We start from the raw sequence: 24378 nt of genomic DNA, 5'->3' as shown, positions 1-24378 counted from the left end.
GTTGCCCTTCTCTGGACGTGTTCCAGCACCTCAACGTCTTTCTTGAATTGAGGGGCCCAGGGATTTGGTTTAGTCAAGGACCTGTCAGTGTGAAGCTGATGATTGGACTCGAGGAGCCTGAAGGGCTGTTCCAATCTAGGAAACTCTGTGACTCTGTGAAAAGGTGGTGAATGGTGCCACATCCAGTTGGCAGCTGCCACTAGTGGGGTTCCCAAGGACCAGTGCTGGGCCCAGTCCTGTTCAGTATCTTTATTGATGATCTGGACTAGAGGATTGAGTCCAGCATCAGTAAGTTTGCAGATGACACCAAGCCAGGGACACTGCCCCTGGAGGTGTTGCAGCCAAGCCTGGCTGGGGCACTTAGTGCCATGGACTGGTTGATTGGCTAGGGCTGGGTGCTAGGTTGGGCTGGATGAGCCTGGAGCTCTCTTCCAACCTGTTTGGTTCTATGATTCTGTTAAAGGGCTGAGAGGGGATCTTATTAACGCCTCTAAGTATCTGAGGAGTGGTGCCCTGTGATAGGACAAGGAGCAAATGATGCAAACAGGAATCCAGGAGGTTCCACCTCACCATGAGGACCCTCTTTGGTGTGAGGGTTCTGGAATCCTGTCCCAGGCTGCCCAGAGAGGTTGTGGAGTCTCCTTCTCTGGAGCCTTTCCAAACCTGCCTGGATGCCTTCCTGTGTGAGCTGCCCTAGGAGGTCCTGCTCTAGGCGATGTTGGACTGGATGATCTCCAGAGGTCACTTCCAACCCCTACTATTCTATGGTAGTTGTTGCCTGTTTCTGCTGCTTTGCTTTTCTTCTGCAGTCTGCGAATTGCCTTTGTTTGCAAACACAGTTAAAGGAAAGAGAGATCCTGCTCTGTATGACCATTTGGTGCACCTTGCTGCTTTGTGCACATGACTTTGCTGAATTAGTACAAATAGGCCCCCTTTTAATTCCCTCTTTTTCCTTTGTCCCCCCTGTGAGACATTCCACATTACATCAGTAAATAACCTTGCAAACAAGTTGCTTCTGTGCACGAATCCTTATGCACAGCATGGATATGTGCTGGTATTTGGCAGAATAGAGCCCACAGGGCATTTGGAGCATGAAAACACAGGGAGAGGATTGAGTTTGGGGGATCATGGTGGGGAGAGTTTGCCTGTTTAATGTGGAGCAAGCTTCCCTGGTTCTGCACTTCCTTTCTTTGCTCAGGCAGCAAAGAAAGCAGGCTGAGCCGAGCAGAACGGGCAGCATCTGGGCAGACAAAGGCTGCCAGAGAGCTGTGTGCTGACCAGCCTTTGTTCCCCGGCTCTAACTGGGCTATCAGAGCCATCGGGGTTAGTGCATAATCAGGCTGTGTTTAACAGCCTCCCGAGCTGGGCTCCGTTGTGGCTCCCCCAAGCCCAGGACGGTTTGCGGTGTGGGGCTGCAGCGGGCAGCGGCGCTGGGCAGAGCAGGGCTTGCTGCCGGAGCATCTGTGAAGCCATATGTCCTGGCACCTGGCTGGGGGGCTGCTGGCTGCAGAGCTAATGACTCCATCCATCACTGCTGAGCCTGGCATGAAGGCAGCCTGGGATTAGGGGCGGCAGCTTGGTGCGGCTTTGCGGGCGGCTGTGCCGCACCCTGCGCCCAGGACTGGGCACTGCTCCCGTTCCGAGGGGGCACTGCATCCCTGCTGTCAGGGTTTGAGCAGGGCTGAGGAACTGCACAGGCTTAGGTCATTCTGCTAAGGAGGCACAGCTGCAGAGAAGTGGCTGGGGGGGCTGGCAGAGGAGCTGCTCTCTGTAGCTGAGCTGTGCAGAGGGCAGGCTGCTCAGCCCTGGGCACGGGCAGACGTCACGGCTGGCTGCGCACAGGGGGATTAAGGGGGGTAGTTGGCCAGGGCTGCCTCTGTGCTTGTGGCCAGCCCATGCTGTGCTGTGTGAGCCTATCAGAGGAACACACCCCTGTACCAAATCCACCGTAGAGGCACCAGGCTTAGCTTCAGTGAAGGGACTGACCACCCCTGCACCGTACTGGTACCAGTCCCTGTCTTTCCCGCTCCTGTGCCACCTAAGTGAGGCCAACTCAACACCCTGTGAGGGTTTCCTGGGTACCTGCTGGTGCACTGCAGGTTGCCATCCCAGCCCGTGGCCAGCAGGCTGAGCTGCCAGCAGGAGCTGTGGCTCACTGACCCTCTGCTCTGGGCTACCAGGGCTGCCTGCTCCTCCCACCGTGGCAGCCTCCCTGCCACCTGATGCCTCCCCTCTCCCTGCCAGAGGGCATCTCAGCATCACAGAATTGCCTGAACTGGGGAATACCTTTGAGATCATCAAGTCTAACACTGACAAGTCCTTGCTAAACCCTATCCCTCAAGGACTCTTGAACACCTCCAGGGATGGTGATGCCACTATCTCCCTGGGCAGTCTGTTCCAATGCCTCAGGCCCCTTTCAGTGAAGGAATTCTCCCTAATTCCAATGTAAACTTTCCTTGGGGCAGCTTGAGGTCATTTGCTCTCATCCTGTGATTCGTTACATGGTTGAACAGACCAACCCCCACCTGGCTGCAGCCTCTTTTCAGGAAGCTGTAGGGAGCAATGAGGTCTGCCCTCAGCCTCCTCTTCTCCAGACCAACCAGCTCCAGCTCGCTCAGCTGCTCCTCTCCAGACCCTTCACCACTTTTGTTGCCCATGTCTGGACACACTCCAGCACCTCCTTATCCCTCTTGGAGTGAGTGGTCCAAAACTGAACCCAGTACCCGTGGTGTAACCTCACCAGTGCTGAGTCCAGGGATAAGAAGGGTTGTTCCTGATTGAGTAACAGAGAATTAAAGCAACTGCTTGAGAGTAGTAGTTGAGAAATTGGGAAGCAAAATGGAAAGTGCTGTAGAAACAGTGGAGTGAGGCTGACCTCCTACTGCTACCAGCTGAGAGTGGAGGCTGAATGAGGGTCTGGACTCAGACCATTGCCTCTATCATAGAATCATTGAGGTTGGAAAAGACCTTTGACATCACCAAGCCAAACCTTCAACCTAAGACCACATGGCCCATAATCCATGTCCCCAAGTGCCACAGCCACTCCTGTCTTGAACCCCTCTAGGGCCTCTGCCAATCCCTGACCACTCTTGCAGCAAACAAATGCTTCCTCATCTCCAACCTAACCCTCCCCTAGCACAATTTTGGGCCATTTCCTATCCTTCTATCACATGATACTAGGGAGAAGAGACCAACCCCCACCTCACTGTAAGCCCCTTTCAGGGAACTGTCTCCTTAGGGGTCTCCTTAAGCCTCCTTTTCTCCAGAAATGAGGTCTCCTTAAGCCTCCTTTTCTCCAGGCTAAACATCCCCAATTCCCTCAGCTGCTCCTCACCAGACTTGTTCCTCAGACTGCTCATCAGCTTTGTTGTCCTTGCCTGTTGCCACTCCAGCACCTTGATTTCTTTCTTGTAGTGAGGGGCCAAAAACTGAACCCAGTACTCGAGCTGCAGCCTCACCATGTATGAGGAGCTGCCTTGAGTTGATTTATCAAGTCCCCTCTCACATGACTTGACCTGTAATTTATTCTCCACCTCTGACATGGCTGTAAAGAGTATTCACCTGTGAAAAGTACAGCATTGAGAACTTCTTGCTTGAGATTCCTCTTGAAACTTGGTTCAGAAGGGATTCCTCCTCTACCCCCCATCCTTTCACTCTAGAATCACAGAACAGAACCATAGAATCACCCAGGTTGGAAGAGAGCTCCAAGCTCAGCCAGCCCAACCTAGCACCCAGCCCTGGCCAATCAACCAGACCATGGCACTAAGTGCCCCAGCCAGGCTTGGCTGCAACACCTCCAGCCACAGCCACTCCACCACCTCCCTGGGCAGCCCATTCCAATGCCAATCACTCTCTCTGACAACAACTTCCTCCTAACATCCAGCCTAGACCTCCCCTGGCACAGCTTGAGGCTGTGTCCCCTTCTTCTGTTGCTGCCTGCCTGGCAGCAGAGCCCAACCCCACCTGGCTACAGCCTCCCTGCAGGCAGCTGCAGACAGCAATGAGCTCTGCCCTGAGCCTCCTCTGCTGCAGGCTACACACCCCCAGCTCCCTCAGCCTCTCCTCACAGGGCTGTGCTCCAGGCCCCTCCCCAGCCTTGCTGCCCTTCTCTCAACACCTTCCAGCACCTCAACATCTCTTGAACGCCTTCTCTCTTGAGCCCAGAACTGGATGCAGCTCTCAAGGTGTGGCTGAGTGCAGGGGCAGAATAACCTGCACATCCCCTGTGATGCTGCCTGTGTCATTTAACCCTGTCTGAACCATTCTCCCTCCCAGTGTATCAGTCCCTTGGGTAGATCTGGCAGTTCTCCTCAGGTGCCCGGGCATGTTAGGTCTCAGCCACATGAAACACTCTAATCCTCCTGCTTTTAATTTCTGCCCCAGTTAGCTAAGCCCTGCAGCCTGTGTAGCTACCAGCCACAGAGTTCACAGGGCAGCCTTTGGGCTTGCCATCTCAAGCTGTGCCGGGGAAGGTCTAGGCTGGATGTTGTTAGGAAGTTGTTGTCAGAGAGAGTGATTGGCATTGGAATGGGCTGCCCAGGGAGGTGGTGGAGTGGCTGTGCCTGGAGGTGTTCAAGAAAAGACTGGATGAGGCACTTAGTGCCATGGTCTGGTTGACTGGCTAGGGCTGGGTGCTAGGTTGGACTGACTGAGCTTGGAGCTCTCTTCCAACCTGGTTGATTCTATGGTTCTATGATTCTCTGGATCTTCCCATGGGCTGCTACTGCTGCATACTCTGTAGTAATAGTGAGAGGGATTGAGTCTTGCTCCTATCTCTTGCTGTATTTTCATCCCTTTTGGAAATTGCTCTCCTCTAATTGGCAGTTTCTGTGTGTGCCAGGAAATCTAAATGTTTGCAGAGCAGACTTCTCCCTTAAAGCCCAAAATGCTGAAATTCACCAGGGGGAAAATTTTGCCTTTCAATCCCAAGGCTTTTAGGGTTATTATTCTTTTTTAAGTCAGTTAAAAGTGTTTGCTGCCTTTGGAGAGACTAATAATTCACCTTTTTCTTCAGGGTTCTGTTTCTCTTTTCATTTGTCATTCTGTTAGCAATAAGCAGATCAGGAGAAGAAAATGCAGTTGTTAATCAGGAGTTGCCAGCACTCCTTGAACGTTGACCACAGCGGGGAAGAGGAGGGTTTGTAAATCACTGAATCACAGAATCAGTCAGGGTTGGAAGGGACCACAAGGACCAGCCAGTTCCAACCCCCTGCCATGCCCTGGGACACCCTACCCTAGAGCACTAACCACACCACTCCATTCCTGCTTTAGGTTTTGTCTGGGTTTTCCACAAAGGGCAGGAGAAAATGAGTTAAAAAAACCACTCATGAAACCATTCTCATCTCCTTGCAACTCCACAAAGCTCTTTGCTCAACTTCTCGAAGCAGCCACTTGCAGAATCACAGAAATGTTTTGCTTGGAGAAGACCTCTAAGAGCACAGAGTCCAACCTTCAGCCCAACACCACCATGCCCATTAAATCACTCCTGAAGTGCCGTGAACACCTCCAGGGATGGGGACTCCACCACCCCCCTGAGCAGCCTCCTTTGGAAAAGAAATTGTTCCAAATCTCCAACCTAATCCTCTCATAGCACAATTCCAGGTCATTTCCTCTCCTATCACCTGGATACTAGGGAGAAGAGACCAACCTCACCTCACTGCAGACTGCTCCCAGAGAGTTCTAGAGTGAAATGAAATCTCCTCTCAACCTCCTCTTCTCCTGACTAAACAACCCCATAGAGTCACAGAATCAGCCAGGGTTGGAAGGGACCACAAGGAGCAGCCAGTTCCAACCCCCCTGCCATGCCCAGGGACACCCTACCCTAGAGCAGGCTGCCCACAGCCTCAGCCAGCCTGGCCTGAAACACCTCCAGCCATGGGGCCTCAACCACCTCCCTGAGCAACCCATTCCAGCCTCTCACTTACTGTTGTAATGACCCTGATGGTTCACCATGTCAGTGCTTTCTGCATGGGTCAGATAGAATCATCCACTCCCCCAGATCAGCAAAATGATGCCAAAGAGGAAAGTCACAGTGGCAGGATGAGGCTTCCACTACTTCCCTGGGCAACCTGTTCTGGGGTCTCACCACTCTCATGGTTTAGTCTGGAGAAGAGAAAGCTGAGAGGAGATCTGATCAATGTCTACAAATCTCTGGGGGGTGGGGATCAGTGCCTGGGTCCATGCTTTTCTCAGTGGTGAACAGCAATAAGCCAGGGAGCAATGGATACAAACTGGAACAGAGAAGGTTCCATCTCAACATGAGGAGAAAACCCTTTTGGTGTGCAGGTGGCAGATCCCTGGAGCAGGCTGCCCAGAGAGGTTGTGGAGTCTCCTCCTCTGGAGACTTTCCAAAGCCACCTGAATGCCTTCCTGTGTGAACTGCCCTGGGTGATGCTGCCTTGGCAGGGAGGATGGACTGGATGATCTCCAGAGATCCCTTCCAGCCTCTAAAGTTCTGTGATTCTGTGATTTGTTGACCACGAAGTCCTGTGAGTCTTGGCTGTTAGAATCATAGAATCAAGCAGGCTGGAAGAGAGCTCCAAGCTCAGCCAGCCCAACCTAGCACCCAGCCCTGCCCAAGCAACCAGACCATGGCACTAAGTGCCCCAGCCAGGCTTGGCTTCAACACCTCCAGCCACAGAGACTCCACCACCTCCCTGGGCAGCCCATTCCAATGCCAATCACTCTCTCTGACAACAACTTCCTAACAACATCCAGCCTGAACCTGCCCTGGCACAGCTTGAGGCTGTGTCCCCTTGTTGTGTTGCTGCTTGCCTGGCAGCAGAGCCCAACCCCACCTGGCTACAGCCTCCCTGCAGGTAGCTGTAGACAACGAGCTCTGCCCTGAGCCCTTGTTCTTTTGCTGGTTGCCTGGGAGACTCATTTCCTAGTGAAAGAAAAATCTCACTGGATGCTTTCTCTTGAAGTAATCAATCAAACAGAATAAATTGTTCCTTCACCTCACTGTGCATGTCAGGTACTGGCACAGGCTGCCCAGGGAGGTGGTGGAGTCACTGTCCAAGGAGGTGTTCAAGTTAAGTGTGGCCATGGCACTTTGGGCCACGATTGAATGGCCACGGTGGTGGTGGGTTGATGGTTGGACTGGATAGTCTTAGAGGGCTTTGCCAGCTGGATCAGTTGTGTGATTATATACAGAGAAGAAGTTAGGTCTGTCAGCTGAAGAGGGACAGGGAACTGCTGGGGAGGGTCTAGCGGAGGGCTATGAGGATGATGAGGGGAGTGGAGCACTGCCTGGTGAGGAGAGGCTGAGGGACCTGGGGCTGCTTAGTCTGTGGAAGACTGAGAGGGGATTGAATCAATGTTTATAAACATCTGAGGGCTGGGGGTCAGGAGGGGGGGACAGGCTCTGCTCACTGCTCCCTGGCATAGGACAAGGAGCAGTGGATGGAAGCTGCAGCACAGGAGGTTCCAGCTCAACACAAGGGGGAACTTCTTGCCTTGAAGGGTCCCAGAGCCCTGGCACAGGCTGCCCAGAGAGGTTGTGGAGTCTCCTTCTGTGGAGCCTTTCCAGGCCTGTCTGGGTGTGTTCCTGTGTGCCCTGAGCTAGATTGTGTGGCCCTGCTGTGGCAGGGGGGTTGGACTTGATGATCTCTTTGATTCCCTTCTAACCCCTGACACCTGTGAGTCTGTGATCTTGGCATAATATTGAAGCTGTGGTTCCAACTCACATTCTGCAGGGGGGGGGGGGGGGGAAATAAATATCTAATTCTCAGGCTTCAATCCTGTATTTGTACACAGAACTGACTGAAAATTTAAAGCAAAATAATAAAGCCACTGTCATTTTCATCAAATGAAGTGGGAAAAACAATGAAGCAGTTCCTTATCCCAGCACTGTTTCAGTTAGAAAAGACCTCTAAGATGAAGCATGACAGCTGCTTGTCATCCCTTATCTTAAGTAGCTGTCAGGCCTTATTAACTTTCTGGGATGTTTAATAAGTTAAAAGGAAATATAGTGCCATGGTCTGGTTGATTGGCCAGGGCTGGGTGCTAGGTTGGACTGGATGAGCTTGGAGGTCTCTTCCAATCTGCTTGAGTCTATGTTTCTAGGAAGTTCTTCATGGTGAGATAGAACTTTCCATGCTGTAGTTTCCATCCATTGCTCCTTGTCCTATGCCAGTTGGATCTGAAAAGTGGAAAATCACCTTTTAGTTAGTTGTTTTGTTCCCCTTATAGAGTCCTAGAATGGTTTAGGTTGGAAGAGACCTGAAAGAGCATCCAGTTGCAATCCCCCTGTCATGGGCAGGGACACCTCCCACTAGAACAGGTCAATCAAGGACCTGGTGATGAACACTTCCAGGGAGGTTGTGGAGCACAGAAGCACCCAATGTGATCAAAGATCACATTGGGTGCTTCTGTGCTCCACAACCTCCCTGGGCAACCTGTGCCAGTGTCTCACCACCCTCAACCTGTGCCAGTGTCTCACCACCCTCACTGCAAACAACTGCTTCCTAACATCCATTTTCAATCTCTCCTCTGCCACTTCAAACCCATTCCTCCTCCTCCTGCCATTCCCAGACCTTGTCAATAGTCCCTCCCCAGCCCTCCTGGAGCACCCTGCAGATCCTGCAAGGCCACTCCAAGGTCTCCTCCAAGCCTTCTCTTCTCCAGGCTGCAGAGCCCCAACTCTCTCAGCCTATGCTCACAGCAGAGCTGCTGCAGCCCTCTCAGCATCTTGGTGGCCTTCTCTGGACTGGCTCCAACATTTCCATGTCCTGCTTGTGCTGGAGGCTCCAGAACTGCCCCCAGGACTGCAGGTGGGGTGTGAGGAGAGCAGAGCCAAGGGGCAGAATCCCCTCCCTTGCCCTGCTCCCCACCCTGCTCTTGCTGCAGCCCAGCACAGGGTTGTGTCTGGGCTGCACTCACACTGCAGGCTCATGTTGAGCTTTTCATCAACACAGACCCCCAGGGATCATCCAGTCCAACCTTTCTAGGTTGCAATGAGCTCACCCAGCACTCACACTGCAGGCTCCTGTTGAGCTTTGCATCAGCCCAGACCCCCAGGTCCTTTTCCTCAGGGCTGCTCTCTGATTGTAACCAAGCTCCTTGGGCAGTCTCTTGGATCATGCCCTGCTCCTCACACAAGTTCTGCCCCCTCCTCAACTCCTCTGGCCAGGCTGTGCCTCTGATGGTGCTCACCCCTTTGGTGGTTCTAATCCAGGAAGGGTTTTTGTAATTCCAAGTGAGTTTCTTGCATGAGCTCAGGAGTGAAGGCGAGAAGGGAGCGAGCAGGGGCCAGCTGCAGCAGACGCTGCTGCCAGAGTCGTCTGTGTGTCAGTCCAGCTGAAGTGTTGACATCTGCTGATCTCTGGAGGCAGCCCCAGCATCCAGCTGAGAGCCCAAGGAGCCAACTGGAAGCTGACTGTAATTATTAGCAGTGCAGCAAACGTAGTTGGAGGTGTTTACACCGAGGAGAGGATGGGGATGTGTAAGGTTGAGCTGTCCAGGCTGATAAAAATCAGTGTGGGGTAAACAAGACAACAGAAAAAAACCCACAACAGGAACATGTAGAGGGAGCATCACCACAGAAAGTGATGACATCTTGGTGCTTCTTACACAACAAAAGCTAAAGGAAGGCCTTTCAACCTGAGGAGCTGAGAGGGAAATGCAGATGGGTTTGAGAGTTGGATCTGAAAATTAGAAATTCACCTTTTGGTTAATTGGGGTTTTTTTGCCTTATAGAATCCTAGATTGGTTTTGGTTGGAAAGGACCTGAAAGAGCATCCAGTTGCAACCCCCTGATATAGGCAAGGACACCTCCCACTAGAACAGGGCACTCAAGGACTCATCCAGCCTGGTGCTCAACACTTCCAGGGAGGTTGTGGAGCACAGAAGCACCCAATGTGATCTTTGATCACATTGGGTGCTTCTGTGCTCCACAACCTCCCTGGGCAACCTGTGCCAGTGTCTCACCACCCTCAACCTGTGCCAGTGTCTCACCACCCTCAACCTGTGCCAGTCTCTCACCACCCTCACTGCAAACAACTTCCTCCTTACATCCACTTTCAATCTCCCCTCTGCTACTTTAAACCCATTCCTCCTCGTCCTGGCATTCCCAGACCTTGTCAATAGTCCCTCCCCAGCCTTCCTGTAGCCCACTTCAGATCCTGGAAGGCCACTCCAAGGTCTCCTCCAAGCCTTCTCTTCTCCAGGCTGCAGAGTCCCAACTCTCTCAGCCTGTCCTCACAGCAGAGCTGCTGCAGCCCTCTCAGCATCTTTGCAGCCCTCCTCTAGAATGATAGAATCAGTCAGGGTTGGAAGGGACCACAAGGATCAGCCAGTTCCACCCCCTTTGCCATGGGCAGGATCACCTCACACTAGACCAGGCTATCCAGACCCTCATCTATCCTGGCCTTAAACACTTCCAGAGATGAGGCTTCCACCACCAACCTTGGCAACCCATTCCAGGCTCTCACCACCCTCATAGTGAGGAACTGCTTCCTAACATCTAGTCTGGATCTACCCATTTGTGGCTTTGTTCCATTCACCTCAATCCTATCACTACATCTCTCTGTGGTGGAGAGTGGAGGTGGTTGGCAGGTGGGTGTTGGTTTCTTCTCCCATGTGAATCAACCAGGCTGGAAGAGACCTCCAAGCTCATCCAGCTCATCCTAGCACCCAGCCCTGTCCAACCAACCAGACCATGGCACTAAGTGCCTCATCCAGGCTTTGCTTCAACACCTCCTGGTGACAGAATGGAAGGGAATGGCCTCGAGCTGCACCAGTGGAGGTTTGGGCTGGACATTGGTTGGACTTGATGATCTTAGAGGTCTTTTCCAACCAAAACAGGTCTATGATCAGAAGAAATCATTTCACTGAAAGGGCTCTCAGGCACTGGCACAGGCTGCCCAGGGAGGTGGGATGGAGTCACCATCCATGGAGGTGTATAGAAGCTGTGTGGTTGTTGTGCTTGGGGATATGGCTTAGTGGTGGCAGAGTAGGCTTAATGATTGGGCTCAGGGATCTTGAAGGCATTTTCTAATCTAAATTATCCTGAGTCTAAATTTTAGCAGTGACATAAGATGCTGAGGTTTAGCTGCTTCTGGTTCCTTTCAGGCTCTGCAGCAGCCATTGAAATGGAATTTCATCTTTATTAGATGCTTGCTTGCTTTCATGAGACAGGAAAGAGAAATTCAGGGCTAATTGATAATTTGCCTTTGATTTGGTTTTGTTTCTTAAGCTGTGCAGACTTTACTGTTGACTTTGGCTTAAATATAGATGGTCTCAAGGAACTGGCTTAAAATATATATATTAATGGGATCATGTTGGTATCAAATTAAAAAGAGCCTTGGAGTCACAGGCTCACAGGATCCTAGGGGTTGGAAGGGACCCAAGGAGATCATTGAGTCCAACCCCCCCTACCAGAGCAGGACAACACTGTCTAACACAGATCACACAGGAACACATCCAGACAGGCCTGGAAAGGCTCTAGAGAAGGAGACTCCACAACCTCTCTGGGCAGCCTGTGCCAGGGCTCTGGGACCCTTCCAGTCAAGAAGTTCCCCCTTGTGTTGAGCTGGAACCTCTTTTACTGCAATTTACACCCATTGCTCCTTGTGCTATCCCTGGCAGCAGTGAGCAGAGCCTGTCCCCTGCTCCTGGCAGCCTTCAGATACTCATAAACATTTATCAAATCCCCTCTCAGTCTTCTCCAGACTAAGCAGCCCCAGGGCCTTCAGCCTCTCCTCATCAGCCATGCCCTCCAGTCCCCTCATCATCCTTGTAGCCCTCTGCTGGACCCTCTCCAGAAACTGGGAAGCACAAAACTGAAGGCAGTACTCAAGATGAGGTCTCAACAGGGCAGAGCAGAGGTGGAGGAGAACCTCCCTTGATCTGCTGGACACACTCTGCTTAATGCACCCCAGAATCCCATTGGCCTTCTTGGCAAGCAGGGCACATTGCTGTGCCATGGATGTTCTCCACCAGCACCCCCAGATCCCTCTCCACAGGGCTGCTCTCCAGCAGTCACCTCCCAGCCTGTACTGCTGCAGTTTGTTATTCCTCCCCAGATGCAGGACTCTGCACTTGTCCTTGTTGAACCTCCTCTGGCTCCTCTGTGCCCAGCTCTGTCTGCCCAGGGCTGTCTGGATGGCAGCACAGCCTGCAGCTGTCTCAGCCAAGCCTCCCAACTTGGTGTCAGCAGCAAACCTGCTGAGCAGACTCTGTCTGTCTGTGCCCTCATCAATGGCATTGATGAAGATGTTGAACAGGACTGGCCCCAGCACTGATCCCTGGGGGACACCACCAGTCAGAAGTCTCCAGCTGGACCTGGCACCATTGCTCACCACCCTCTGAACTCTCTCTTGCAACCAGTTCCTAACCCACCTCACTGACTGCTCTTCCATCCCACACTGCCTCAGCTTGATCACTAGGATGTCATGGGAGATGGTGTCAAAGGCCTTGCTAAGGTCAAGGTAGCCTACATCCACTGCTCTCCCTGGCTCTACCCATTCAGTTATGGCATCATGGAATGCTATGAGGTTAGCCAAGCAGGACTACCCCTTGGTAAATCCATGCTGGCTACTCCTGATAACCTTCTGCTCTTCCAAGTGCCTTGAGATGCCCTCCAGCAGGAGATGCTCCATCATTTTCCAGGGCTGGAGGTGAGGCTGCCTGGTCTGTAGTTCCCTGGAACCTCTTTCTTGCCCTTTTTGAAGGCTGCAGTGCCATTGGCTCTGCTCCAGCCCTCAGACACCTCTCCTGCCTGCCACGAGTTGGCAAAGATGCTGGAGAGTGGCAGAGCAATAACCTCAGCCCTCAGCCAGTTCTCTCAGCACCCTTGGGTGCAGCTCATCAGGGCCCAGGGACTTGTGAATGTTTAATTTATGTGGAGAATTAGCATCATTTGTCAATGCCTACAAAGCCAGGGTGGAGGACACTTCCCCACATGCTGAACTACCTCAAGTGCCAGATTTAAGGCTATTTCCCCCCCCCTGCTTATATCTCTTCTAATGAAGTGTTTACAGAGCATAGCTCTGTGTGAACCTCCCCAAGTCATTTTCACCAAAGGAGGAGAACTGCCTGGTGGTGACCTCTCCTAAATGAACCATTCAGGGTTATCAAATCAGACAGCAAGGGACTGGAGGAACCAAGGAGCTCACAGGGCACAGCCATTACCTATTAGTATAACTCCACATTAATTGTAAATTGGATTTTTAAAACCTAATTGAGCAACGTTTTGGAGCTCTGTTCAGTGTGAGCAGGACATAAATTGAAACAGTATGTACCAGGAGCTCTCTAATAAGCAGAGAGCACTGCTGCCTTTCTTTCCTCTCCTTTAAAACCACTGGTAATGCCCTGACATTAAAAAGAAGAATTTAATTAAGGGCTTGTGACAGTGCAGCTGAACTCTGACTGGCTAACAGCTTACTGGTGCAAGGGATATGCACTGGAATGAGGGCAGGGGATTGTGCTGGAGAGTCTTTTGTTCAAGTGAGAACTCTCTGCTGTTTGAACTTTTCATCATTTTAATGGCAGGGAAATATTTTCAGGGCTAAGCTGTGCGTGGAGATGGGGGTTGAAGGTGCAATGGTGCAGGTGGAAACAAATCCTAGCAGAGAGAAATTCGAGCAGCTACTCAAAGCCTTGCGAGATAAAGCGGTAGGATGGTGGAAACAGAGGGGAAAGTCCTAGGCTTGGGTGTTGGAGTGGAACTCTGAAGAAGAAATAAGGGATGTGGGCAACCTTATGTAGAATTATAGAATCAAGCAGGTTGGAATCATAGAATCATAGAATCAACCAGGTTGGAAGAGACCTCCAAGATCATCCAGTCCAACCTAGCACCCAGCCCTGGCCGATCAACCAGACCATGGCACTGAGTGCCTCAGCCAGGCTTTTCTTGAAGACCCCCAGGGACGGTGCCTCCACCACCTCCCTGGGCAGCCCATTCCAATGCCAATCACTCTCTCTGTGAAGAACTTCTTCCTAACATCCAGCCTAGACCTACCCTGGCACAACTTGAGCCTGTGTCCCCTTGTTCTATTGCTGGTTGCCTGGGAGAAGAGGCCCCCCCCCACCTGGCTGCAATGCCCCTTCAGGTAGTTGTAGACAGTAATAAGATCACCTCTGAGCCTCCTCTTCTCCAGGCTAAACAGGCCCAGCTCCCTCAGCCTCTCCTCATAGGATTTGTGCTCCAGGCCCCTCACCAGCTTTGTTGCCCTTCTCTGGACCTGTTCCAGCACCTCAAAATCTTTCTTGAATTGAGGGGCTCAGAACTGGACACAGTCATCCAGCCCAACCTAGCACCCAGCCCTGGCCAATCAACTAGACCATGGCACTAAGTGCCCCAGCCAGGCTTTGCTTCAACACCTCCAGCCACAGCCACTCCACCATCTCCCTGGGCAGCCCATTCCAATGCCAATCACTCTCTCTGCCAACATCTTCCTCCTAACATCCAGCCTGAACCTGCCTTGGCACAGCTTGAGGCTGTGTCCCCTTGTTCTGTTGAACATCTAGTTGAGGATGTCCCTTCTGAATGCAGGAGGCTTGGACTGGATGAGCTTTGGAGGTCCCTTTCAAGCCAAACCATTCTATGGTATTGTATAAGTTTCTTTTCTGGCTTTGACCAACAAACTGTCCTGTGTGAGGGGTGCTGAAGCAAAGCCTGGATGAGGCACTTAGTGCCATGGTCTAGCTGATTGGATAGGGCTGGGTGCTAGGTTAGACTGGATGAGCTTGGAGGTCTCTTCCAACCTGGTTGATTCTGTGATTCTGTGTAAGAAGCAGCTTCTCACCAACTGATGCCTTTCACTTTACTGTTCAGGCATCCCTCAAGGCTCAGCATGACTCGCATGTTGGATCCAAACTGGAACTTGGGAGGTTCCACCTTGCCGTGAGGAAGTTGCCTTTACTGTGAGGGTGCTGGAGCCCTGGTGCAGGCTGCCCAGAGAGGTTGTGGAGTCTCCTTCTTTGGAGAGTTTCTGGAGCCACCTGGATGCTTTTCTATGTTACTTGCCCTGGGTGATCCTGCTTTGAGAGTGGGAGTTGGACTGGGTGACCTCTGGAGGTCCCTTCCAACCCCTACCCTTCTGTGCTTGTATGATTTTGTTTTGATCACAGAGTCACAGAATTAACCAGGTGGGAAAAGACCTCTGGGATCACTGAGTTCAATCTATCACCCAACCCTTCCAGTGAACTAAAGCCTGGCACCAAGTGTCCCATCCAGCCTCCTCTTAAACACCTCCATGGATGGGGACTCCACCACCTCCCCAGGCAGCCCATCCCAATGGGCAATCACTCCTTCCATGTAGAACTTCTTCCTAATCAATTACCTTGGATGTGCATTAGTATTTCAGGTTGAAGTAGGGGCCACATTCACTTTGTTTCTGCACGTGAGGTGTGTAGACAAGCTTAAGGAAGGAACCCTATGAGGAGAGGCTGAGGGAGCTGGAGGTGTGCAGCCTGCAGAAGAGGAGGCTCAGAGGAGGCTACAACTACCTGAAGGAGGCTGTAGCCAGGTGAGGTTGGGCTCTGCTGCCAGGCAACCAGCAACAGAAGAAGGGGACACAACCTCAAGTTGTGCCAGGGCAGGTCTAGGCTGGATGTTGTTAGGAAGTTGTTGTCAGAGAGAGTGATTGGCACTGGAATGGGCTGCCCAGGGAGGTGGTGGAGTGGCTGTGGCTGGAGGTGTTGAAGCCAAGCCTGGCTGGGGCACTTAGTGCCATGGTCTGGTTGGTTGGGCAGGGCTGGGTGCTAGGTTGGGCTGGCTGAGCTTGAAGGTCTCTTCTGACCTGGTTGATTCTATGATTGTGTTCTGAGCTGGGGAGGTTAAATTGTTTAGTGCAGGCAGCTTGGATGTGCTGCTCTGCTGAAGGCTGAATGCTTGGCATTCAGATTTCAAGCAGTGGATTTAATGAAGGGATTCCTTCATTTGAGGAAACTCTAATATTTACTTTTCCTCTCCTAGCAAAGCAAGAATGACTACATTCTGTGCTTCTGTGCTCCACAACCTCCCTGGGCAACCTGTGCCAGTGTCTCACCACCCTCACCGCAAAGAACCCTTTCCTAACATCCAATTTCCATCTCTCCTCTGCCAGTTCAAACCCATTCCTCCTCCTCCTGGCATTACCAGACCTTGTCAATAGTCCCTCCACAGCCCTCCTGCAGCCCCCTGCAGATCCTGCAAGGCCACTCCAAGGTCTCCTCCAAGCCTTCTCTTCTCCAGGCTGCACAGCCCCAACTCTCTCAGCCTGTGCTCAGAGCAGAGCTGCCGCAGCCCTCTCAGCATCTTGGTGGCCTCCTCTGGACTGGCTCCAGCACTGCCATGTCCTTCTTGTGTTGGGGGCTCCAGAACTGCCCCCAGGACTGCAGTTGGGGTGTGAGGAGAGCAGAGCCAAGGGGCAGAATCCTCTCCCTTGCCCTGCTGCCCACACTGCTCTTGCTGCAGCCCAGATCGAGTCCACCCTCCCTGCCAGAGTAGGACCATGCAGTCTAGCTCAGATGACAGGGACAAGATCAGAAGATGTTAGGGGTTGGAAGGTTTCATGGCCAGTTGGTGTTAGTGAGGGAGCCTGACTGCCCTTTGGCTGTGGTAGGGCAGTGAGAGCAGTCTCTATGAGGGGCACAAGCCAGCATAGGAGGAAGAATGCAGCAGGAGATCTGTTTGTTTAGGTGACTTGTGGTGAACCATGGGGTGGAGGCTTTGGCTGCTGCAAGAGTGAGGACAGGAACTAAAATCAATCAGTTCATATGTATCAGTAGTTAAAATCATAGAGTGGTGGAATTGTTTCAGTTGGAAAAGCCTTCTGAGATCCTGCAGTCCAACCATCAGCCCAACACCACCATCCCCACTAAGCCATGTCCCATAGTGCCATGGCCACAGGTTTCTTGAACACCTCCAGGGATGGGGAGTCCAGCACCTCCTTGGGCAGTTCCACTCAATGCATCCTTGTGTCAGGGAGTTTGGAACAGTGCTGATCACTTGGCTGATCTACTGCCAAACAGTTAGGCAGTGTCTAAGCCATGCAAAGATGAGGAAAGGTAGGTCTGAAATGAAGTGCTGGTGTACAGGTGTGGCTTTAACTCAGCTCCTTTTTCTCCCCTTTGAGCTTTGCCACAGACTTTCAGGTTATGCACTTCTGTGGCTCAGCAGCAGTTCTTGTGCTAGAAAGTTTGAGGTTTAAGACCCCAGTGAAGGTTCTCATTCCAGGGGTTGATCAGAGCTAAAAAAACCTGCTCAGCAGCAGCTCTTGTGTTAGAAAGTTTGAGGTTTAAGACCCCAGTGAAGGTTCTCATTGCAGGGGTTGATCAGAGCTAAAAAAACCTGCTTAGCAGCAGCTCTTGTGTGAGAAAGTTTGAGGTTTAAGACCCCAGTGAAGGTTCTCATTGCAGGGGTTGATTAGAGCTAAAAAAACCTGCTGAGCCTCAGTTCTTGTGCTAGAAAGTTTGAGGTTTAAGACTCCAGTGAAGGTTCTCAATGCAGGGGTTGATTAGAGCTAAAAAAACCTGCTGAGCCTCAGTTCTTGTGTTAGAAAGTTTGAGGTTTAAGACTCCAGTGAAGGTTCTCATTGCAGGGGTTGATTAGAGCTAAAAAAACCTGCTCAGCCTCAGTTCTTGTGTGAGAAAGTTTGAGGTTTAAGACCCCAGTGAAGGTTCTCATTCCAGGGGTTGATTCAAGCTAAAAATGACCACAGAGGTCATATTTTGTTCCATATGGAGCAGAGCAGGAGCTGCAGTTTGGAGGCAGTGATGATGTCTTTCTAAGGGCTGAGCCAACCTGGATGGCTCAGAAGCACTATCCCAACTCTGGGAAACAGGAATGTGTGGGAGTAAGCAGTGGCATCCTTTGTTCTCTTGGTGCATGCTTCTGGGGGTGGCTCTAATGCCAGCTTTTGGCAGGGGGTCTGGATTTCAATTAAGCTCAAACCAGAGCATTCCATCTGAATGGCAGTGAGGGAAAAGGGTCACAAAAGAGCTCAAGCTGTTCCTGCCTTACTGACCTGTCACCCTCCCCAACAGCTCCAGACAGGTTGCATTTTTCACTGGCTTGAGGTAACTGTGTTTATTTTTCTCCCCCAGAACTCTTTAAGCTCCTTCTTTTAAATGAGATTATAGGTTGAAGTTTGCCCTCTTTCAGCAGCTTCCTTCCTTCCTTTTTTTTTAGTGTGTGTGAGTGTGTTTCCACTGCCTTTAGAGAGCTGGATGGTGCTTAGTGTAACAAAGGTACAGTTTTAGAAGGCATTGAGATTGGACAGGTGAAATAGGAAGCATTTAAAAGAAAAGATTGGCTGATTGAGGAAAAAGAGCTGTTGGAAAGCTGTGAATCATAGAACCATAGAATCAGCCAGGTCAGAAGAGAGCTCCAAGCTCAGCCAGCCCAACCTAGCACCCAGCCCTATTCAGTCAACCAGACCATGGCACTAAGTGCCCCAGCCAGGCTTGGCTTCAACACCTCCAGCCATAGAGACTCCACCACCTCCCTGGGCAGCCCATTCCAGTGCCAATCACTCTCTCTGACAACAACTCCCTAACAACATTCTGCCTGAACGTGCCCTGGCACAGCTTGAGACTGTGTCCCCTTGTTCTGTTGCTGCTTGCCTGGCAGCAGAGCCCAACCCCACCTGGCTACAGCCTCCCTGCAGGCAGCTGCAGACAGCAATGAGCTCTGCCCTGAGCCTCCTCTGCTGCAGGCTGCACACCCCCAGCTCCCTCAGCCTCTCCTCACAGGGCTGTGCTCCAGGCCCCTCCCCAGCCTTGCTGCCCTTCTCCAAACACCTTCCAGCACCTCAGCATCTCTCTTGAATTGTGGAGGAGCCCAGAACTGGACACAGCACTCCAGGGGTGGCCTGAGCAGTGCTGAGCACAGGGGCAGAAGAACCTCCCTTGTCCTGCTGCCCACACTGCTCCTGAGCCAGCTCAGGATGCTATTGGCTCTGCTGCCCACCTGGGCACTGCTGCCTCATCTTCAGCTCCTCTCTGCCAGCACCCCCAGCTCCCTCTCTGCCTGGCTGCTCTCAGCCACTCTGTTCCCAGCCTGTAGTGCTGCTTGGGGTTGTTGTGGCCAAAGTGCAGAACCCTGCCCTTGGCCTTGTTCAGTCTCATCCCCTTGGCCTCTGCCCACCCACCCAGCCTGGCCAGGTCCCTCTGCAGGGCTCTCCTCCCCTCCAGCAGCTCCACAGCTGCTCCTAGCTTGGTGTCATCTGCAAACTCACTGATGCTGGACTCAGTCCCCTGCTCCAGATCGTCAGTAAAGGTACTGAACATGTGAAATGCCTGCATGCCAGCTTTGTTTAAGGGTTTCTCACAGTACACTCAGTCTATCCCTTAGAATTGGGGTGAAAATTCACTGGGTTCTCTTAGGAGTGCAACTGCTGCTGCTAGGCTCTCCTAGGACAATTCCAACCATGAAGCAGTGGCTGCTGTGTATACCATGGGCATCTTTGCATGTTTGGTGGCAGTGCCAAAGCCTCATGGTGCTTTTCACCCCAGAACTTGTTTCTGAACTGCTTTTGTCTCTTGTGACACCTCAGCACTGAGCATTTCTGCCGTGGAAGCACAGCGTGGGCTGAACACTCCTGACATTTGGGCTTGCTTTGCCCATCCACTGTATGATGGCCACAGTCAGTGTCTCCTGTGTTCTCAGGAAGTAACTCTGCCTTGCTTACTCTTTCTTTTCAGAGGAGAAATGGGGAAGATATTCCAGTTGCTCAGACTAAAAACATCAACCACAGAAGATTTGCTGCTACCTTCAAACTGCAAGAGGTGACCAAGACAGACCAGGATCTGTACCGCTGCGTCACGCAGTCAGAGAGAGGCTCTGGAGTGTCCAATTTTGCTCAGCTTATTGTTCGAGGTAAGGCTCTGCTTGCTTCCCACTTTCATGTTCTTAAGCTCCCTGCTTCCTGCTGGCTCTCAGCTTCCATTCAGCTGACAGGTGCCTTGAGCTGAAGCGATGGTGCTGAGCCGCGGAGCTGCTGCAGCGGTCCTGAAACGAAAGGCTGCTTTGCAGAACTTCTTGCAGCTGCTCTCCAGGGAGAGAAACAGTTTTGACAAGGGTTTGTAGTGAGAAGATGAGTGGCAATGGATTTGAGTTGGGAGAGGGGAGACTGGGACAGTTTTGACAAGGGTTTGTAGTGATGGGATGAGAGGCAATGGATTTGAGCTGGGAGAGGGCAGATTGGGGCAGTTTTGACAAGGGTTTGTAGTGAGAGGATGAGAGGCAATGGCTTTGAGCTGGGAGAGGGCAGATTGGGACAGTTTTGTCAAGGGTTTGTAGTGAGAGGATGAGAGGCAATGGCTTTGAGCTGGGAGAGGGCAGATTGGGACAGTTTTGTCAAGGGTTTGTAGTGATGGGATGAGAGGCAATGGATTTGAGTTGGGAGAGGGGAGACTGGGACAGTTTTGACAAGGGTTTGTAGTGATGGGATGAGAGGCAATGGCTTTGAGCTGGGAGAGGGGAGACTGGGACAGTTTTGACAAGGGCTTGCAGTGATGGGATGAGAGGCAATGGCTTTGAGCTGGGAGAGGGGAGACTGGGACAGTTTTGACAAGGGCTTGCAGTGATGGGATGAGAGGCAATGGATTTGAGCTGGGAGAGGGGAGATTGGGGCAGTTTTGACAAGGGCTTGCAGTGATGGGATGAGAGGCAATGGATTTGAGCTGTGGAAACCCTGATCCTGCAGTGTGTGTGGCAGCTTTCCTGTGCATGCTGTTGGTTGAACTCAAGGTGCAAACCACTTGACTTCTCATAAATACTTCTGCTGACAGGAGAGGCTCCACTGTGCTTAGTTAACATTCCCTTTTAAAGCCTGTTACCTTGAGCAGACAGCTAGAACAGCAAATAATACATTGTTCTGTTCCCTAGGAGACAGGTGTGTAAAAATAGTTGTAAACTTTCACCTACTCAAGGACTGAGAGCATTGTGGAGATGTTCTGTGATGATTTCCAACCTGGGAAGCGGGAGGAAGGAGAAGCAAATCTTGCTTCTCCCACTCAAAATGCATTTCCTCCTTGTGATTCAGTCAGGAGCCTGCTGCAGTGCAGCCACAGTTTGTGTCTGGCAGTGCTGGCTTGGAGGGGTTTGCATTCATGCATTTTGTGTCGTGGAATCATGGAATCTTGGCTGGCAAAGGGCATGGCTTTTACAAGGGTTTATGTGGGCTTTTGACAAGGGCAAGGCAATGGTTTTGAGATGGGAGAGGGGAGATTGGGGCAGTTTTGACAAGGGTTTGTAGTGATGGGATGAGAGGCAATGGCTTTGAGCTGGGAGAGGGGAGATTGGGGCAGTTTTGACAAGGGCTTGTGGTGAGAGAACAAGAGGCAATGGCTTTGAGCTGGGAGAGGGGAGACTGGGACAGTTTTGACAAGGGCTCGTGAGAGGATGAGAGGCAATGGATTTGAGCTAGGAGATTGGGGCAGTTTTGACAAGGGCTTGTAGTGATGGGATGAGAGGCAATGACTTTGAGCTGGGAGATTGGGACAGTTTTGACAAGGGCTTGCAGTGATGGGATGAGAGGCAATGGCTTTGTGCTGGGAGAGAGGAGATTGGGACAGTTTTGACAAGGGCTTGTAGTGACAGGACAGGAGGCAATGGCTTTGAGCTGGGAGAGAGGAGACTGAGACTGGAGATGAGGAAGAAATTCTTTCTAGTGAGGGTGGTGAGACTGGCAGGGGTTGCCCAGGGAATTGTGGATGCCCCCACTCTGGAAGCATTTGACAAGGCCTTTATCACCCTGGTCTGGTGGGAGGTGTCCCTGCCCACAGCAGCTTGATTGAAACTTAGATGATCATTAAGGTCCCAAACCATTCTGTGGTTGTGTGGTTCAAGACAGGAAGGTGAAGTTTCACTTCCAGAAGCCACTTGCTCTTTGACTTGTTGCTCCAGCAATGGGTGGCTTGGTCAGTTGGCAGCTTGGAGGTGGTACAAGGAGATCAAGTTGATCCAGAGTTGGGCCTGTGCAGGCTGGAGAAGAGGAGGCTCCCAGGTGACCTTCTGGTGGCCTTCCAGGGTCTGAAAGGGGCTACAAAAAAGCTGGGGAGGGACATTTGAGACTGTCAGGGAGTGCTAGGAGTGGGGGGAATGGAGCAAAGCTGGAGGTGGGGAGAGTGAGGCTGGAGGTGAGGAGGAAGTTGTTGAGCAGGAGAGTGGTGAGAGGCTGGAATGGGTTGCCCAGGGAGGTGGTTGAGGCCCCATGGCTGGAGGTGTTTGAGGCCAGGCTGTGTGAGGCTGTGTGCAGCCTGCTCTAGGGTAGGGTGTCCCTGGGCATGCCAGGGGGTTGGAACTGGCTGCTCCTTGTGCTCCCTTCCAACCCTGACTGATTCTGTGATTCTATGACCCTGAGCTTGTGAAAACAGAAATAAGATGGGAAGTGCTCTCACTTGTTTGGTACCTGGCATGTGCTGGCAGAGGTCTTCTCCCTGGGAGAGCAGTTGATTGAGGCCAACTAGGTTTTATGCCTTCTCTGTGCCATCAAGACAAATGAGCTTGATGACCATAGGAGGATTTAGACAATTTGTTAACAGCTTTTATTTTCTTCTGCCAGATTACTTTTTGCCTGGCAAGATGGGCTCTCATCCCAATAAAATGGAATTAGTCTTCCTCCAGCACAAAAGCAGACTTTTTGTTCTGCTGTTAGAAAAGCAGGGCAAATTGATGTATTCTTCCAATAAGTGAAGCTTTCCTATTTTTTCCTCTAGGATAATAGAGCAATAAAGTGGTGTTTAAAACACTATTTATCTCCAAAAATGAGGTAACTATCAAACTTCATTGGAGCCTCCTTTTTTTTTTGGTGTGTTGTTGTTGTTCTTTGGCTGCAGCCTATTGTCCTGCTGAGAAGCTGAGGTCATCTAATAGAGAACAACATCTTTATGGCTTTAAACATAACCCTGATGTCTGGCTATGTAGAGAAGGGCTCTACAGCTGCTTTAGTTTAAGGTTAATTTTACTTTTTGTCTGCTTTTTGAATGGGAAGCCCAAGAATTTTAATGTGTGTGTGTAATATATATGTGTGTGTGTGCTGGGGGTGCTGGGAGAGAGGAGCTGAAGCCAAGGCAGCAGTGTGCCCAGGTGGGCAGCAGAGCCAATGGCATCCTGGGCTGGCTGAGGAGCAGTGTGGGCAGCAGGACAAGGGAGGTTCTTGTGCCCCTGTGCTCAGCACTGCTCAGGGCACACCTTGAGTGCTGTGTCCAGTTCTGGGCCCCTCAATTCCAGAGAGATGTTGAGGTGCTGGAAGGTGTTGAGAGCAGGGCAGCAAGGCTGGGGAGAGGCCTGGAGCAGAGCCCTGTGAGGAGAGGCTGAGGGAGCTGGGGGTGTGCAGCCTGCAGCAGAGGAGGCTCAGGGCAGAGCTCATTGCTGTCTGCAGCTGCCTGCAGGGAGGCTGTAGCCAGGTGGGGTTGGGCTCTGCTGCCAGGCAACCAGCAACAGAAGAAGGGGACACAGCCTCAAGCTGTGCCAGGGCAGGTTCAGGCTGGATGTGAGGAGGAAGTTGTTGTCAGAGAGAGTGATTGGCATTGGAATGGGCTGCCCAGGGAGGTGGTGGAGTCTCTGTGGCTGGAGATGTTGAAGCCAAGGCTGGCTGGGGCACTTAGTGCCATGGTCTGGTTGGTTGGCCAGGGCTGGGTGCTAGGTTGGGCTGGATGAGCTTGGAGCTATCTTCCAACCTGGCTGATTCTATGATTCTGTTATCTGCTCTTTTCTAATGTCAAACCACTGCCTCTCACCCTGTCACTCCCAACCCTTGTCAATAGTCCCTCCCCAGCTCTCCTGCAGCCCCTTTGAAGTACTGGAAGGCTGCTCTAAGCTCTTCCAGGAGCTTTGTATTCTACAGGACTATCAACCCCAGCTCCCTCAGCCCACACTAAATTAGGACTCTTCTAGTGGGCACCACCTTGATCTCATAAGCAGCATTAACCTTATGGAGTGGAATGTATATACCTATTTATATAGTTAGTGCATCCAGCTTGGGAGCCCTTAACACAGGAAGAACATGGAGCTGATGGAGTGGGTCCAGAGTGGGGCCATGAAGATGATCAGAGGTTTGGAGCACCTCTGCTGTGAGGCCAAGCTGAGTGAGCTGGGAGTGTTCAGCCTGGACTCTCTCCAGCAGGTCCCTGTCTCTCCTGAACTGAGGAGCCCAAAACTGGACACAGTATTGCAGCTGTGGCCTCAGCAGGGCAGAGCAGAAGGGGAGCAGAGCCTCCCTAGCCCTGCTGGCCACACTTCTCCTGATGCCCCCAGGATGCCATTGGCTCTCTTGCCCACCAGGGCACATTGTGGCCCAATCCAGGGTTCAAGGAGCCAAACATCCTCTGACTCTAGCAAGGCTGGTGCTAAACCCATGTCCCTCAGCACCACATCTGTGACTGTGTGAGCCCCAAAGAGCCACCTCTGACATCCACAACTCCCCAGTGAGTTATAATGCAGCA

The 24378-nt window shown here is 51.8% G+C and overlaps 1 protein-coding gene across 11 annotated transcripts in view; it reads left to right on the top strand.

Annotated features, from left to right (window-relative positions):
- Positions 1-24378, top strand: part of PTPRK (protein tyrosine phosphatase receptor type K) — a 609180-nt gene that overhangs the window by 242116 nt on the left and 342686 nt on the right. For all 11 annotated transcript variants that reach the window (XM_064170307.1, XM_064170306.1, XM_064170297.1 and 8 more), the window contains exon 6: positions 19633-19807. In XM_064170307.1, coding sequence (XP_064026377.1) covers positions 19633-19807 — 175 coding nt within the window. The remainder of the gene's footprint in view (positions 1-19632; positions 19808-24378) is intronic.

This window comes from Pogoniulus pusillus, chromosome 33, assembly GCF_015220805.1.
Source record: "Pogoniulus pusillus isolate bPogPus1 chromosome 33, bPogPus1.pri, whole genome shotgun sequence".
NCBI lineage: Eukaryota > Metazoa > Chordata > Aves > Piciformes > Lybiidae > Pogoniulus > Pogoniulus pusillus.
This window is presented reverse-complemented; position numbering and strand designations above follow the sequence as displayed.